The sequence below is a fragment of the Passer domesticus genome, chromosome 32 (genome assembly GCF_036417665.1).
Source record: "Passer domesticus isolate bPasDom1 chromosome 32, bPasDom1.hap1, whole genome shotgun sequence".
NCBI classification, from domain to species: Eukaryota; Metazoa; Chordata; class Aves; order Passeriformes; family Passeridae; genus Passer; species Passer domesticus.
The window spans coordinates 2,067,067-2,079,506 of NC_087505.1; the positions used below are offsets into that span (position 1 = coordinate 2,067,067).

At 54.4% G+C, this 12,440-nt stretch overlaps 1 protein-coding gene across 3 annotated transcripts; it reads left to right on the forward strand.

Annotated features, from left to right (window-relative positions):
• Positions 1-14: 14 nt before the first annotated feature.
• On the forward strand, positions 15-11,887 carry UBQLN4 (ubiquilin 4). 3 transcript variants are annotated; one of them, XM_064401501.1, is made up of 11 exons: positions 15-212; positions 2,005-2,156; positions 4,227-4,432; positions 5,183-5,445; positions 6,536-6,694; positions 7,350-7,575; positions 7,947-8,086; positions 8,505-8,588; positions 9,150-9,265; positions 9,837-10,014; positions 10,681-11,887. In XM_064401501.1, exons 1-11 carry the CDS (start codon positions 54-56, stop codon positions 10,831-10,833), a joined length of 1,836 nt encoding a protein of 611 aa, XP_064257571.1. In that variant the 5' UTR covers positions 15-53; the 3' UTR covers positions 10,834-11,887. The 3 variants fall into 3 exon arrangements, with proteins under 3 accessions (XP_064257571.1, XP_064257573.1, XP_064257572.1); XM_064401502.1 differs by lacking the exon at positions 15-212 and adding an exon at positions 1,284-1,587; XM_064401503.1 differs by lacking the exon at positions 8,505-8,588.
• The last annotated feature ends 553 nt before the right edge of the window (positions 11,888-12,440 follow it).

Genomic DNA, 12,440 nt, shown 5'->3' on the forward strand with positions numbered 1-12,440 from the left:
CGCTCCCGGCTCTCTGTGGTGGCGGTGGCCCGGGCTGGCGGCGGGCGGCGAAGATGGCGGAGCCGAGTGGCGGCGGCGGTGGCGGCGGCCCCGGCCCCGGGTCTGGCGGGGACGGCCAGGCGGGGCCCGGCGGGGCGCTCATCCGCGTAACCGTGAAGACCCCCAAGGACAAGGAGGAGATCGTCATCGCGGATGGCGCCTCCGTGCGCGAGGTGGGGGCGGGGGCAGGCCGGGGAGGCGGAGAGGCCTGGGGGGGGCTGTCGCGGGCGCTGAGGGGCGGCGGCGGCGGCTGCTCTGCGGGGGCTGAGGGGTCCAGGAGCGGGCTGAAGCGTTTTTTGGGGAAGGAAGCTGAGTTTGGGGCCGGGGAGGGATTTCGGGCGGGCGTGAGGGGCGGGGGAAGGGTGCTCTGGGCTGGGGGGCGGCCAGAGGGTCCGGGGGGCTCCTTGGAGAGCCGGATCAGGCCTGGGGCTGGCTTCGGGGGCTTTTCGGGGCCTTCGGGCCGTGCTGGAGCCGGGGTGGGAGGGAACGGGGAGGTGTGAAGGGGGGCAGGTGCTCGAGGCCTTTGGAGGGGAAACCCCGAGGGTGGGAGGTGGTCTGGGGGTCTCACCTGTGGGAGGGGTCGCAACCACAATAGCCGAGGGGCTCGGAGAGCGCCTTTGGGGGTGGTGGCGGTGGGAGGGCTGTGAGGGGCCGGGGTGGGGTCTGGGGGCTCGGCCCGTCTCTGGGCTGCGGGGGAGAGTGTTCCCTGAGCGGAGGGGTGGGAAGGGTGTTGGGGATGTGGGCAGGGGCGTGAGGGGCTGCCGGGGGCACATCTGGGGGTCCTGGCCTACGTCTGTCCTTGTCTGGAGGCAGATCCCCCGGGTGAGGGGAGAGGAACCGGGCAGATATTTGTGGCCAGCGTTGGATGAGGTGGAGGAAAGGAAACATGGGTGGGCTGGGGGGGGGGCTGTGCACCTGCCAGGGAGCGGGAGAGGGCTGGGATTGCCAAGAGCCGGGCTTGGCAAAGGCTGGGATTGGCAGGGGCGGGCTCTAGGGCCGGCCCTGGCGTTGAGGAAGTGGCGATGCCCACTGGGGCAAGGTGTCATGGGCTCTGCACTGGGCTGGCTCTGCGCTCTGCTGGGGCGTAGGGCACGAGGTCGGCGTGTGAAGGGCCTGGCAGGGACCTCCGGGCAGCAGTTCGTGGCGTGGGCAGGGGCTGTGCACGTGTGGCCCTCCTGATCCTTTGGTTTTGTGAGGGTTTTGTGCAGCAGGGACACAGAGCTGCGTGGGGAGAGACACACACAGGGTGATCTGGGGTCGGGCTGTGCTGTGCCCAGCCTTGATTTTAGAGTTCTGAGAGCTCTGCAACCTGCGTGTGTTTCACTCTGCATCCTGGCCTTCCCCTCTGAATTCCCTTTGGTTTGTGTTTTCCAAGGCTTTATTTCCTCCAAATCAATGTGGGGATGCCCCAGCAGTGTCTTGCTTGCAGGTGTAAATCCCAGCACAGCACTCAGTGAGGAAGAGGTGTCCATGCTCTGTGGCATGCTCACAGGGAATTCAGTTGCAGAAATAGGAATTGGAGAAGACCTAGTTTACTTCCATTGGCTGGTAAAGGATTATTGCCTTTTCCATAGAGCTCTGTCCTGTATTAAATCAGAGTTTGGCTTTCCTTAGGAGAAAAAAACTCAAATGAGCAGATGAAACCAGTTCAGCCATTCAGCATAAATGGTGTGTTTGGGTTAGGCCTGAAGCACAGCTGGTCTGGCTTTGGAAGCCTTCAGCTCTTCTGAGGGAATGGCTCTGTTTTTTTCTGAGATTTACTGCATAGTTTGTGATTTCAGAGCTTGTCTTTGCTTTGTTTTGGTTTTCATGAACTCCTCAGACATCACCAGCCCCTGGTGACTGTGTGATACCTTCATGGGCTCTGAGGGCTGCTCAGTTCCTTGGGCTGCTCCCAGAGTGGATGTGAGCCCTTTTTGTTACTGGTACCAGTCCTTTGCCTGAAAAATGCTGTTTGTTTTTCAGTTCAAAGAAGAGATTTCTAGACGGTTTAAAGCCAAACAGGATCAGCTGGTTCTGATCTTTGCTGGGAAGATCCTGAAGGATGGAGACACGTTGAATCAACATGGGATCAAAGATGGGCTCACTGTTCACTTGGTCATTAAGACTCCGCAGAAGTAAGAGCTTGGTCTTGGGTGGGCTGGGCTCAGATGGGGGTGGGAATGACTGATGGTGAGGATTCTTCCCTGCCCCAGCTGTGGCACACAGCAGTGGAGTTTGTCACTAACCTGTGCAGGGATGGCTGTGATGGTGTATGGCAGGTACCTGGAGGGGCTGGTGCTTTAACATTACTCGTGTGTTGGAAGAACTCATCAGAAATGGATACTGGTTCTAGCAAACCAGCAAAAATCCTAGGAAAAGTTGCTGATTAAAAAAAAAAATACTTTCCCAGTGAATTTGTGTTAATACCTGGGTTTTCTGTCGCCTCCTCAGGCTCTGTGAGGTGGCACAGGAGGCACACATGCCCTGTGTGGCCCCTGCAGGCACAACTGCACAGTGGGGTTCACTCATGTGGGTGCTCCCTGGCAGTTCCCTGTGGGGATGTGGCTCAGGTGCACCACAGACCTCAGGGTCCTGCAGGTTTAGTTCTTCCCAGCACTTTCCAGAGAGGAAGGGATTTGGGAACAGCTGCTGTGCTTTGGTTACAGCCACATTTCATTGATGTTGGAAGGCTCTTCACAGCCATGCCTCAGGCTCTGGCCACAGCGTGCCCCAGCTCCCAGGGAGCTCCAGGGCTGTCTCTGCAGTTCTGCTGTCCCCTGGGGCAGCTGCATTAATCAAGATGGGTTTTTTTTTTTTTTTTTTTAATTCCACCTGTTCTTTTACAAACACAAGGAATTGTGCTGTCAGGTTCTGCAGTCTCTCCTTGGATTCTGCCTCTGCAGGTAGCCTGGGAGCCTGATGCTGTTCCTGCTGTTTGCAGTATAAATCTGGTGTTGGTGAACCATTTCAAAAGGGCAGTCAGAGCTGTCCTGGGCTGCTCATTTTTCTCCTGCTAATAGTCCTAGGAAAGTGCTTACTGAAGACATTACAGCCTCTTCCTGTGGGAAGAGGCTGAGAGAAACCAAGTACTCTTTCTCTGGCTTCCTTCTTCCTTTCTTGTTCAGCTTCCCATTTGCTGTGTTTTCCCACTCTTTGCCTCTGTCAGTGGCCAATGGTTTTCAGCAGCTGTCAGGTCAGTCTGGACAGAGGACAGGGGCCTTCAGGGTTGATTTTTCAAGTCCTAGAAGAATAAAAGAGGAAAGGGAGATAGAGAAAATGAATAATTCTTGGTTTGGGAAAAAAAATCACTAAATCATTGTTCTTGTTGTCAGAGATTTAATAGCATTATCGAGGTGAGTAAAGTGAATTCTGTGGTCTGATTTAATGAAAGCTCTTCAACACTAGTCCAGGGCTCACTGTCATGACTGGAGAGGCTTCAGAAAATTTTTAAATGTTCTCTTTCAAATTCCTGTAACACTCTTGAGGAGTAGTAACTGTGGTAAGAAGGTACCAGCCTGGGTTGGTGTGTTCAGCAAAGCTGATGTCCAGCGCCTGCTGCGTGGTGGCTTACAGCACAGTGTCTGTTTGGGTGGGTTAAAAGAAGCTCCAGACAACTTGTGTTGGAGCAGGAGCCTTGCATCAAGGTGGCAGAGCTGGGAATTTGGAGCCCAGCTGGCCAGAAACATTCCATGGCTTTGTGAGATGGGTGCTGCCTGCCTCGTGCCTCAGTTTCCCTCTTTGTGCAGTAATGCTGATGCTCCTTTTTGCCCCAGAAGCACTGGTAGGAATACTCAGAAGTGAACATTGTTGTTTACCCCATGCACTAGCCCTGCTGTAACCTCCTGTGCTTTCTGTGGGGGCAGCAGAAGGATTTTGCTGTTTGAAGCACCCTCATTGCTCAAGGATATCCCGCAGTAAATAGTTCAGTGGGATTCAAGGAAGAGCTGGATACAGCTCAGGGTAAGACCTGTCCAGCTGCTCTGCCTGGGCCAGGACATGTCAGGGGCTGCAGTGCTCAGGATGGGAAGCAGATTGCAGCAGATGGAAGGCATCTGGGAGCACAGCTGTGGATCAGAGCAGGCACAGACGGGGTGGAAGCTGGGCTGGGATCCCGGTCATCGTGGGGTGCACATCCCGTGTCCCCGCAGAGGACTCCCCTTGCCCTTCCCCAGTGCCAGGAGTTTAATACTTTTTATCCTTTGCAGGGTCCAGGATTCAACATCTGCTGCTTCTGCCCCCAATGCTGCTTCTGCCCCCAGTGCAAACCCTTCTTCTCCTGCTGCCCCATCTCAGCCCTCCACATCCAGCAGTGCTGGTCCGGACGCGGGGAGCGGCAGCAGACGGAGCAGCGGGTCAGGGAGCGTGGGAGGTCCTGGAGATGGAGGCCCCAACAGTGCTGCATCCATCCTGTGTAAGTGGGCACTGGGAGAAGGAAGAATTTTGTGGGATTAGACCAAGGAGATGGGGTTCTTGACCCCTTGTCAAGGGATTGTTGTCTCTGCTTGCCATAGGCTTTGCATGAGTCGCTCCCATGGCATAGCTCTGTGTCTCTGCACAAGGTAATGCCACTTGGTGAAGTGTGTGTGTGTAGGGCTGTCCTTACTCAGAGCTGGCTGCTGTAGGAATACAGGATACTCCTTGGGCACACCTCTGTGTCTCTGCACAAGGTAATGCCACTTGGTGAAGTGTGTGTAGGGCTGTCCTTACTTATGGCTGGCTGCTGTAGGAATACAGGATACTCCTTGGGCACACCTCTGTGTCTCTGCACAAGGTAATGCCACTTGGTGAAGTGTGTGTAGGGCTGTCCTTACTCAGAGCTGGCTGCTGTAGGAATACAGGATACTCCTTGGGCACACCTCTGTGTCTCTGCACAAGGTAATGCCACTTGGTGAAGTGTGTGTGTGTAGGGCTGTCCTTACTCAGAGCTGGCTGCTGTAGGAATACAGGATACTCCTTGGGCACAGCTCTGTGTCTCTGCACAAGGTAATGCCACTTGGTGAAGTGTGTGTAGGGCTGTCCTTACTTATGGCTGGCTGCTGTAGGAATACAAGATACTCCTGGATTTGTGGGGATGCAGTTCAGCTGCTGTGCCTGTCCTCTTTTGCAGTTGCTCACAGTTACTGACTCATGCTTCTCTTGCTGTGTGTTGCTCCCTCTCCAGCTGGCTTTGGTGGCATCACTGGGCTGGGCAACCTTGGCATGGGCTCTGCCAACTTCATGGAGCTCCAGCAGCAGATGCAGCGGCAGCTGATGTCCAACCCGGAGATGCTTTCCCAGATCATGGAGAATCCCTTGGTGCAGAACATGATGTCCAACCCTGACCTCATGAGGCAGATGATCATGGCCAATCCCCAGATGCAGCAGCTCATGGAGCGAAATCCAGAGATAAGCCACATGCTTAATAACCCAGAGCTCATGAGGCAGGTGAGTCACACCAGGGCTCAGTAAAGAGTGTTGAGGAGAGTCTTTGTGGACCAACATCAGTGTCTGTACTGCAGAGGAGGAGTGGGAATGCCAGAGCAGTGGTTTTGGAGATCTCTTCCTTCCTGCTGTGAGCTCCCCACAAACAGATGGTGGTCTTGAGTTATGTGAATACTAAATACTCAACCCACATCCTTGCAACTCTTATCTCCCTTTCAGGGCTATTGAATCCATTGTGTATTGGGAAAAAAGGGATGCTGGGATTTTTCTAGCAAGGCTACTGTGTTATGATTCAGGAATGGGAGTAAAAACAGTGCTGGAGAAGTGAAGCTACTGCAAAAGTTCTTTGTTTCTCTCTAGTTCTCTGGTCAGATTACCTAGAGACTCCAGAGCTGTACAGTGAATGTTTCACTACCTGTATCAGTGGGGAGCATTAGTGTAGGCTGGGATCCCAGAGGGCTCTCATTTTTCCAGAGCAGAGAGGACCCATGTCCAAGAGCCCTGGCTATCTGGAAGACCAAAGGTTCATCAGAAGGGAGTCCTAAGGGATCAGTGAGAATCTGGGTGTTAATAGCCATTAACTGGACTCTGCTGTTTCCTGGGGAGGCTTGTAAAGAGGGTTGTGCTGAATGGGCCTCGTTTCCATCTGCTTCTCAGTTATTCTGCTTTCAACTCTGTCAGCCATACATGAAATTCCAGAGCTGCAGGACTAAATTGTGAAGAATCTCTACTTGAGCAGTTCCTCAAGTGAGACCTGAATATTTTTTGTGCAGGGGAGACCCATCAAAAGTCTGGAGAGGGTGGAAGGATCCACCTTCCCAGTTGTATGTAGTCCATCCAGTCTGAGTGGGAACATATGGGTGCTGGGTGTTTGGATGTCCTGATGCTGCTTGGGAACAAAACAATCTCATCAAGCTGAACAGAGGCTGAGCAGGAAGAGAGCTGAGCAAGGCCTGGGAGGAGCCTGGATCCCTGGGCTCTCTTTGCTTGGATAAATGATCTCTCTCCTCTCTGCCTGTGAATTTGGTTTAATTATCCTCTGTCTCTGCTGGGAGAGGAGCTTGAGCTTTGCACCTTTTCCTCCTTCTCCCAGACGATGGAATTGGCTCGTAACCCTGCCATGATGCAGGAGATGATGCGGAACCAGGACCGTGCTTTGAGTAACCTCGAGAGCATTCCAGGGGGATACAACGCCCTGCGCCGGATGTACACAGACATCCAGGAGCCCATGTTTAGTGCAGCCAGGGAGCAGGTATGGCTGCCTTCTGTGGGTGGGGTGAAGTGTGGGAAAGGGGTCTTTCTCTGTCCCCTGTGCTGCTGGGGCAGTTTTCCTACAGTGTGGCTCTTCTCCAGTGCAGGAGAACATGGTGCAGTGCCTCTCATGACATGGGTTGAGGTGTCAGAGGAGAGACCTGCTCTGGCTCCTCCAGGCCCGCAGCTGGATGCCAGCCCTGACTGATAGGCAGGCCCTGTCACTGTTAGCCCAGCCCTCTGCTCCCTGGATTAGCTGGAGCCTGACGCCTTCAGTAGGGAGCTGGCTCAGATCCAGTTGGCTGGTAGTGCAGGAGGAGGGAGCACAGGCCTGGCTGCAGAGGGCTGTGCAGACATACTCCAGTCCAGCATTACCTCCTGCTATGTCCGGCTGCTGGTTTTACAAGGGCATTTTGAAGCCCTGCATTTGGGAGCTGAATCTGGGGCTGTGGCCACTCCTGAGCCTGGTCTTGTTCTGAGTGAGGTGTGTTGTGGATTGCAGATTTCTCAGGAGGCGGATCATGGCACATGTTTAGCAAATTCTGGACTTGGCTGAATATGATCTGCTGTTCCCTGGCTCACTCAGTGCTGGGGTTGGTCTGCTGGGACTAACTGATTCCATCTGTTTCTTTTTTTTTTTTTTTCTTTCTCCCTAGTTTGGCAGCAATCCTTTCTCTTCCTTGACGGGGAATTCTGACAGCTCGAGCTCTCAGCCTTTGCGGACAGAGAACAGAGAGCCATTGCCAAACCCCTGGAGCCCCACGCCCCCTGCTTCCCAGAGTCAGGCACCCAGCAGTGAAGGGAGCACGGGCTCGGCCACCACCCAGGGCACCCCAACTGTGTCCAACCCCTTTGGGCTGAATGCTGCCAGCATCGGTGCTGGTACGTACGGGAGGAGCTGGAGGCTGCTGCTGGCTGAGCAGCTCACCCAGGCTTCCTTGGAGGGTTGGTTCCTCTGGCATTTGAGCCCTGTCTGTGGCTGTTATCCATAGGAACGGGTCTAACCTACTTGCAGACACCATTGAATTAGTCTGATGTGATTGTCAGACTGTTCCTTTGGGAACTCTGCTGTCCCTGAAGGTCAGGAGCAGGAGTGGCCAGCAGAGCACTGCCGTGGCTGTCCACAGCCATGTTTGCTGCTAGCCAGGGGATGGAGCACAGGCAGTGCTATCTCCTGTCACATTGTGTTTCAGGCAATGCAGTGGTGCTCAGGCTCATCAGGGTTTTTTCTTTGTCTTCCCTTCCCCTTGCAGGCATGTTCAACAGCCCAGAGATGCAAGGACTCCTGCAGCAGATTTCTGAAAACCCCCAGTTGATGCAGAATATGATCTCTGCCCCCTACATGCGGAGCATGATGCAGACTCTTGCCCAGAACCCGGACTTTGCAGCACAGGTAAAAGTGTTGCAGGTGTCTGCTGTTGCCAGGCAGGCCATGAGCTCAGTGTGAGGTGTCAGTCTGCTGCTGGGGTCAGACTGGTTCCTCCTGCAGACACTGGAGCAGGTGAATACACAGTTTGGTTGTATTTCTCAATAGCCTGAAGGCAGCCCCAGCTCTGAGCCCAGTGTGTTTTGCAGAGCCCCTAACACAGGAGGTGGCTCTCAGAGGGACATGGGAGGCCCCTGTTCAACACTGCTGTCAGGAACTGAGCTGTCCCATTTTGATCCCCTGCAGCAGGGGAGCAATGTTGAAAGCCCAGGGAGGGAGTCAGGGGCCACACGAGTGACCTGTTCTTCATGGCTTAGTTGCATAGGGTTTAACAGCAAGTGGCAGCAACCCTCTGACCCTACCTACATGTGCTGTCTCTTGCTAGATCATGGTAAATGTCCCCCTCTTTGCTGGGAATCCACAGCTTCAAGAACAGCTCCGCCTTCAGCTCCCTGTCTTCTTGCAGCAGGTAAAGGCCTCTGGCTGGCCCTGTGCTGCCCTCAGCCCCTGGCTCCAGAGCTTCTCCCCCTCTGTGGGACAGGCAGGATCTCAGCTGCTCGGTTGAGTGCACCAGGAAGCATGTGGGCTTGGGGGGCCGGGCTGAGGAAGGAAGGGGGTTGCACAGGGGAGACAAAGAGGAAGAACTCTGTTAGAAAAGGTAGTCTGAATTAACTCATCTGAATTACTGAATGGTGGACTCCAGATTAGGTTTGTTAAGCTGCTTGGAACCCCTGTGTAGACAGTCTGTCACTGTGTAGAGCTTACAAAAATTACACAGTTAATTGTGCTAGAGCAGCTGGTTCTCAGGTAAATCAGAATCCAAAGGCATGTCCCCAGTTCTAATCTGATTCACCCAGTTCATTTAGGAAAGCTGCTGTGAGCTCTGGGAGTGTCCCTGCAGGCGAGCCCTGCAGTCTGGAGCCTCGGAGGAGGATCCAGAGGCGCTGGCCCCGCTGTGACAGTGGTGGAGCTCTGGCTGCCTGAGCTCTCCCCGGTTGGTACCGTGGTGTCTCTCTGCCTTGGTCCCCAGATGCAGAACCCGGACTCGCTGTCCATCCTCACCAACCCCCGCGCCATGCAGGCCCTGCTGCAGATCCAGCAGGGACTCCAGACGCTGCAGACGGAGGCGCCCGGATTAGTGCCAAGGTACGGAGCGCTCCAGAGCGGGGCCGTGCCCAGCACCAGCAGGCAGAACCGGCTCTGGATTCATCCAGGAGATCTGCTTAGGGCACCTCATGGGGACTTGTGCTGCTGTGTGCCTGCAGGCCCCTCTGAGCAAGCTAATTAGCACTCGCTGCTTGCTTGTGCTTCACTGGGAAGTGCTTGACCCTTTCTTTTTGGAGAAAAGGTTTGGAATGCACTTGGTCCTTCCCCCATCCTGTGTTTGGTGTGCACTGAACTCAAGAACTTTATCTCTGGAGAGCAGTATGAGATGGACAGACACAAGGCTGGGTGGGAGTGCTGGGGGAGGCTGATCTCTAAGCTCTCTGCTTACACCACGGGTCACGCTCCATCACAGCAGTTCTCTGCAGGCTTCTGTTAGTTCTGCTCACCCCCAGTGCCAGGTGTGACCAGAGCATGGATGCAGCTGCTTTAGTTTTCAGAGCTGCCCTGTAGCAGGGCCTTCAGTGAGGGCCAGCCTGGTCACGCCTGCTGGCTGCCCTGCTGCCCCACTGCCAGTGCCACCCTGAGCTGTGTCACCTGCCTTCCTCTGCAGCCTTGGCTCCTTCGGCATGCCCCGGATGCCCCCGGCCTCCACAGGAGGAAGCACAATCCCGGAGAACCCCGTTCCCTCTGCTTCGACGCCGGCCAGTGCCTCTCCAGCTGGGGGTGGTAACCCTCAACAGCAGCTCATGCAGCAGATGATCCAGCTGCTGGCCGGAGGAAGCTCTCAAGTACGTAATGCCCAGTGGGTGCTGGCACGGGCAGGGAGGTCTCCAGGGGGGTCCCCACCTCACCCCACTCAGGGGATGTGGTCCCCAACAGCCTCTTGTGGCTGTGGTGCTCTAGGCCAGGTTTGGTGTTGGGGTCTTGGGGTGTTGAAACCTTTAAGAGGTTTAAGCTCAGCGTGCTGGGGATCCTTCTGCCTGCACTGTTGCCACTGTCAGTACAGAAGCAGGACTGAGATGGAGACTGTCCCCACAGGACCCTGAAGCTGAGCTGGGGTTCCTGCAGTGCCCCTGTTGGGGTTCTGTGCCTCCTCTCTGACTGCAGGGTCTGTGCCACTGTCAGTACAGAAGCAGGACTGACATGGAGCTGAGCTGGGGTTCCTGCAGTGCCCCTGTTGGGGTGCTGTGCCTGCTCTCTGACTGCAGGGTCCGTGCCACTGCCAGTACAGAAGCAGGACTGACATGGAGACTGTCCCCACAGGACCCTGAAGCTGAGCTGGGGTTCCTGCAGTGCCCCTTTGGGGATTCTGTGCCTGCTCTGACTGCAGGGTCTGTGCCACTGCCAGTACAGAAGCAGGACTGACATGGAGCTGAGCTGGGGTTCCTGCAGTGCCCATGTTGGGTTGCTGTGCCTGCTCTCTGACTGCAGGGTCCGTGTCCTCTCCCTCGCAGGCGCAGAGTCCCGAAGTGCGATTCCAACAGCAGCTGGAGCAGCTGAATGCCATGGGCTTCATCAACCGCGAGGCCAACCTGCAGGCGCTCATCGCCACCGGCGGGGACATCAACGCAGCTATCGAGAGACTGCTGGGCTCCCAGCCTTCCTAAACTCTGCCCTGCTGCCCCACAGACGTCAGCACACGCATCCATACACATGCACAGGGGATCTTTCCGGAAAGCCCGCCGTCATTTTCATATCTGACAGCTGTCCATGTATTTAAAACAAAAAGATACAGCTTAACCCCTGACCTTCCTACTAAGTTAAGATTTCATGTTGAAATGCTCTTTAACTGGCTTGTATGTGGATTCCAGTTCTCATCGTGGCCACAGAGACTTCAGATGTGTATTTTTTCCTAAATATGCCCTGTCTCAGACACTCTTCTCTCTCTCTCTAGATGGTAGAGGCGATACTTCTAGTTACTTACCTGAATGATTGTGTTTTGAGTAGCTTGATTTTAACTGTACATGATTCCTTCCCTTAGCCCTCCTTTCAGGCAAATATTTAAAAAATTGAGCCGAGTTTGGGGATTGGTTATTTCTCTCAGTGTCTTATTGGGAATGGATCAAAAGAAAAATTGAAATTACCTGAGAATTTCTGATGTCATTTGTCTTAATGTTTCCTGGGATGAACCGAGCCCGTGTCCCTCACTCACAGGTGCCTCCAGTCTCCTGGTAGAGGGTTAGTGGGTGCAAAACCTGCATTTGAAGTGTGGCCTCTTTACACTCTGGGGGTGTTGTAGTGGAAACCAGGGGTGTGCAGTGACCAGGTGTGCCGTTCTTGAGCTTGAGTTGAAGGTGCTGTGCAGAGGAAGGTGTTTGGAAGGTGTGTTTCTGCCCAAGTCATGTGGTTCCTGGTCAGAGGTGTCCAGGGGCATTGACTCTTGTGCTCAGTGGGCTCATTTGTACAAGTGTGAAAACTAAAAAGGAAATGGAAAAATAAGCTAACGGTCTTTTCGCCTCACTGAAAAATGTTGAAGTTCATGTTCCTCCCAGTTTAGATCCATCCTCCAGCCCCCCTTCCATTCTGGTGTGTTTGAATGTTCAGACTGTCCAAGAGACTCCCCAGGACCAGCAGGGTGGTGTTTCCCAGGAGCCTCCATGGCTGTGTAATTTGCATACACCATTTTTATCAAAGGAAAATAAATGCGCACAACCATCTGTCTCCCTGCATCCCTGTCTCATCCTTGGCTCAGCTGGGCCAGTTCCCAGTTACTTGGGATTAATCTGTGCTGTGCTGTCCTTCCCTCCCGGCCAGGAAACCTCTGACACTTCAGGAATGCTGCTGGAGCTTCCCAAACACTAAAGTGCCAGTTTGGAAGCTCCCTTTGAATTAGAATTGTCAATTAGCAGCTGTTGGAACTGCTGAGAGCTTGGGAGTCAGTGTTGTTTGAGAGTTTTGAGTTTCTTTCAGTGTGGGAGGATTGGGCAGAGAGGGAACAGGAGGTTTGCTGCATACCTGTAAAACCTGCTGCACCCAGCTGGAGCTGGGGTGGATGGGTGTCGGTGTTGCTCAGAGTGTAGGTGGTGGAGAAAACACGGGGCTGGAAACACCCCTGCCTCTGTGTGTGCATCCTAATGAGCCTGCAATCCCTTGGAGGAGGATTTAGAAAGCAGCTTTAACCTCTTCTGGAGGCTGTGCACAAACGTGTGCAGTGCTTTGTGCACCTCTCAGACATGGGAAGTTTGCACAAAGCTGTGCAGGGATGGGACTGGAG

What these genes read in the sequence shown, in the direction of transcription:
- UBQLN4 (XM_064401501.1), top strand. Translation starts at nt 54, where the DNA reads ATGGCGGAGCCGAGTGGCGGCGGCGGTGGCGGCGGCCCCGGCCCCGGG. An exon ending in GTCATTAAGACTCCGCAGAA is followed by an intron (nt 2,157 to 4,226) that starts GTAAGAGCTTGG and finishes TATCCTTTGCAG; the next exon opens with GGTCCAGGATTCAACATCTG. An exon ending in ACCCAGAGCTCATGAGGCAG is followed by an intron (nt 5,446 to 6,535) that starts GTGAGTCACACC and finishes TCCTTCTCCCAG; the next exon opens with ACGATGGAATTGGCTCGTAA.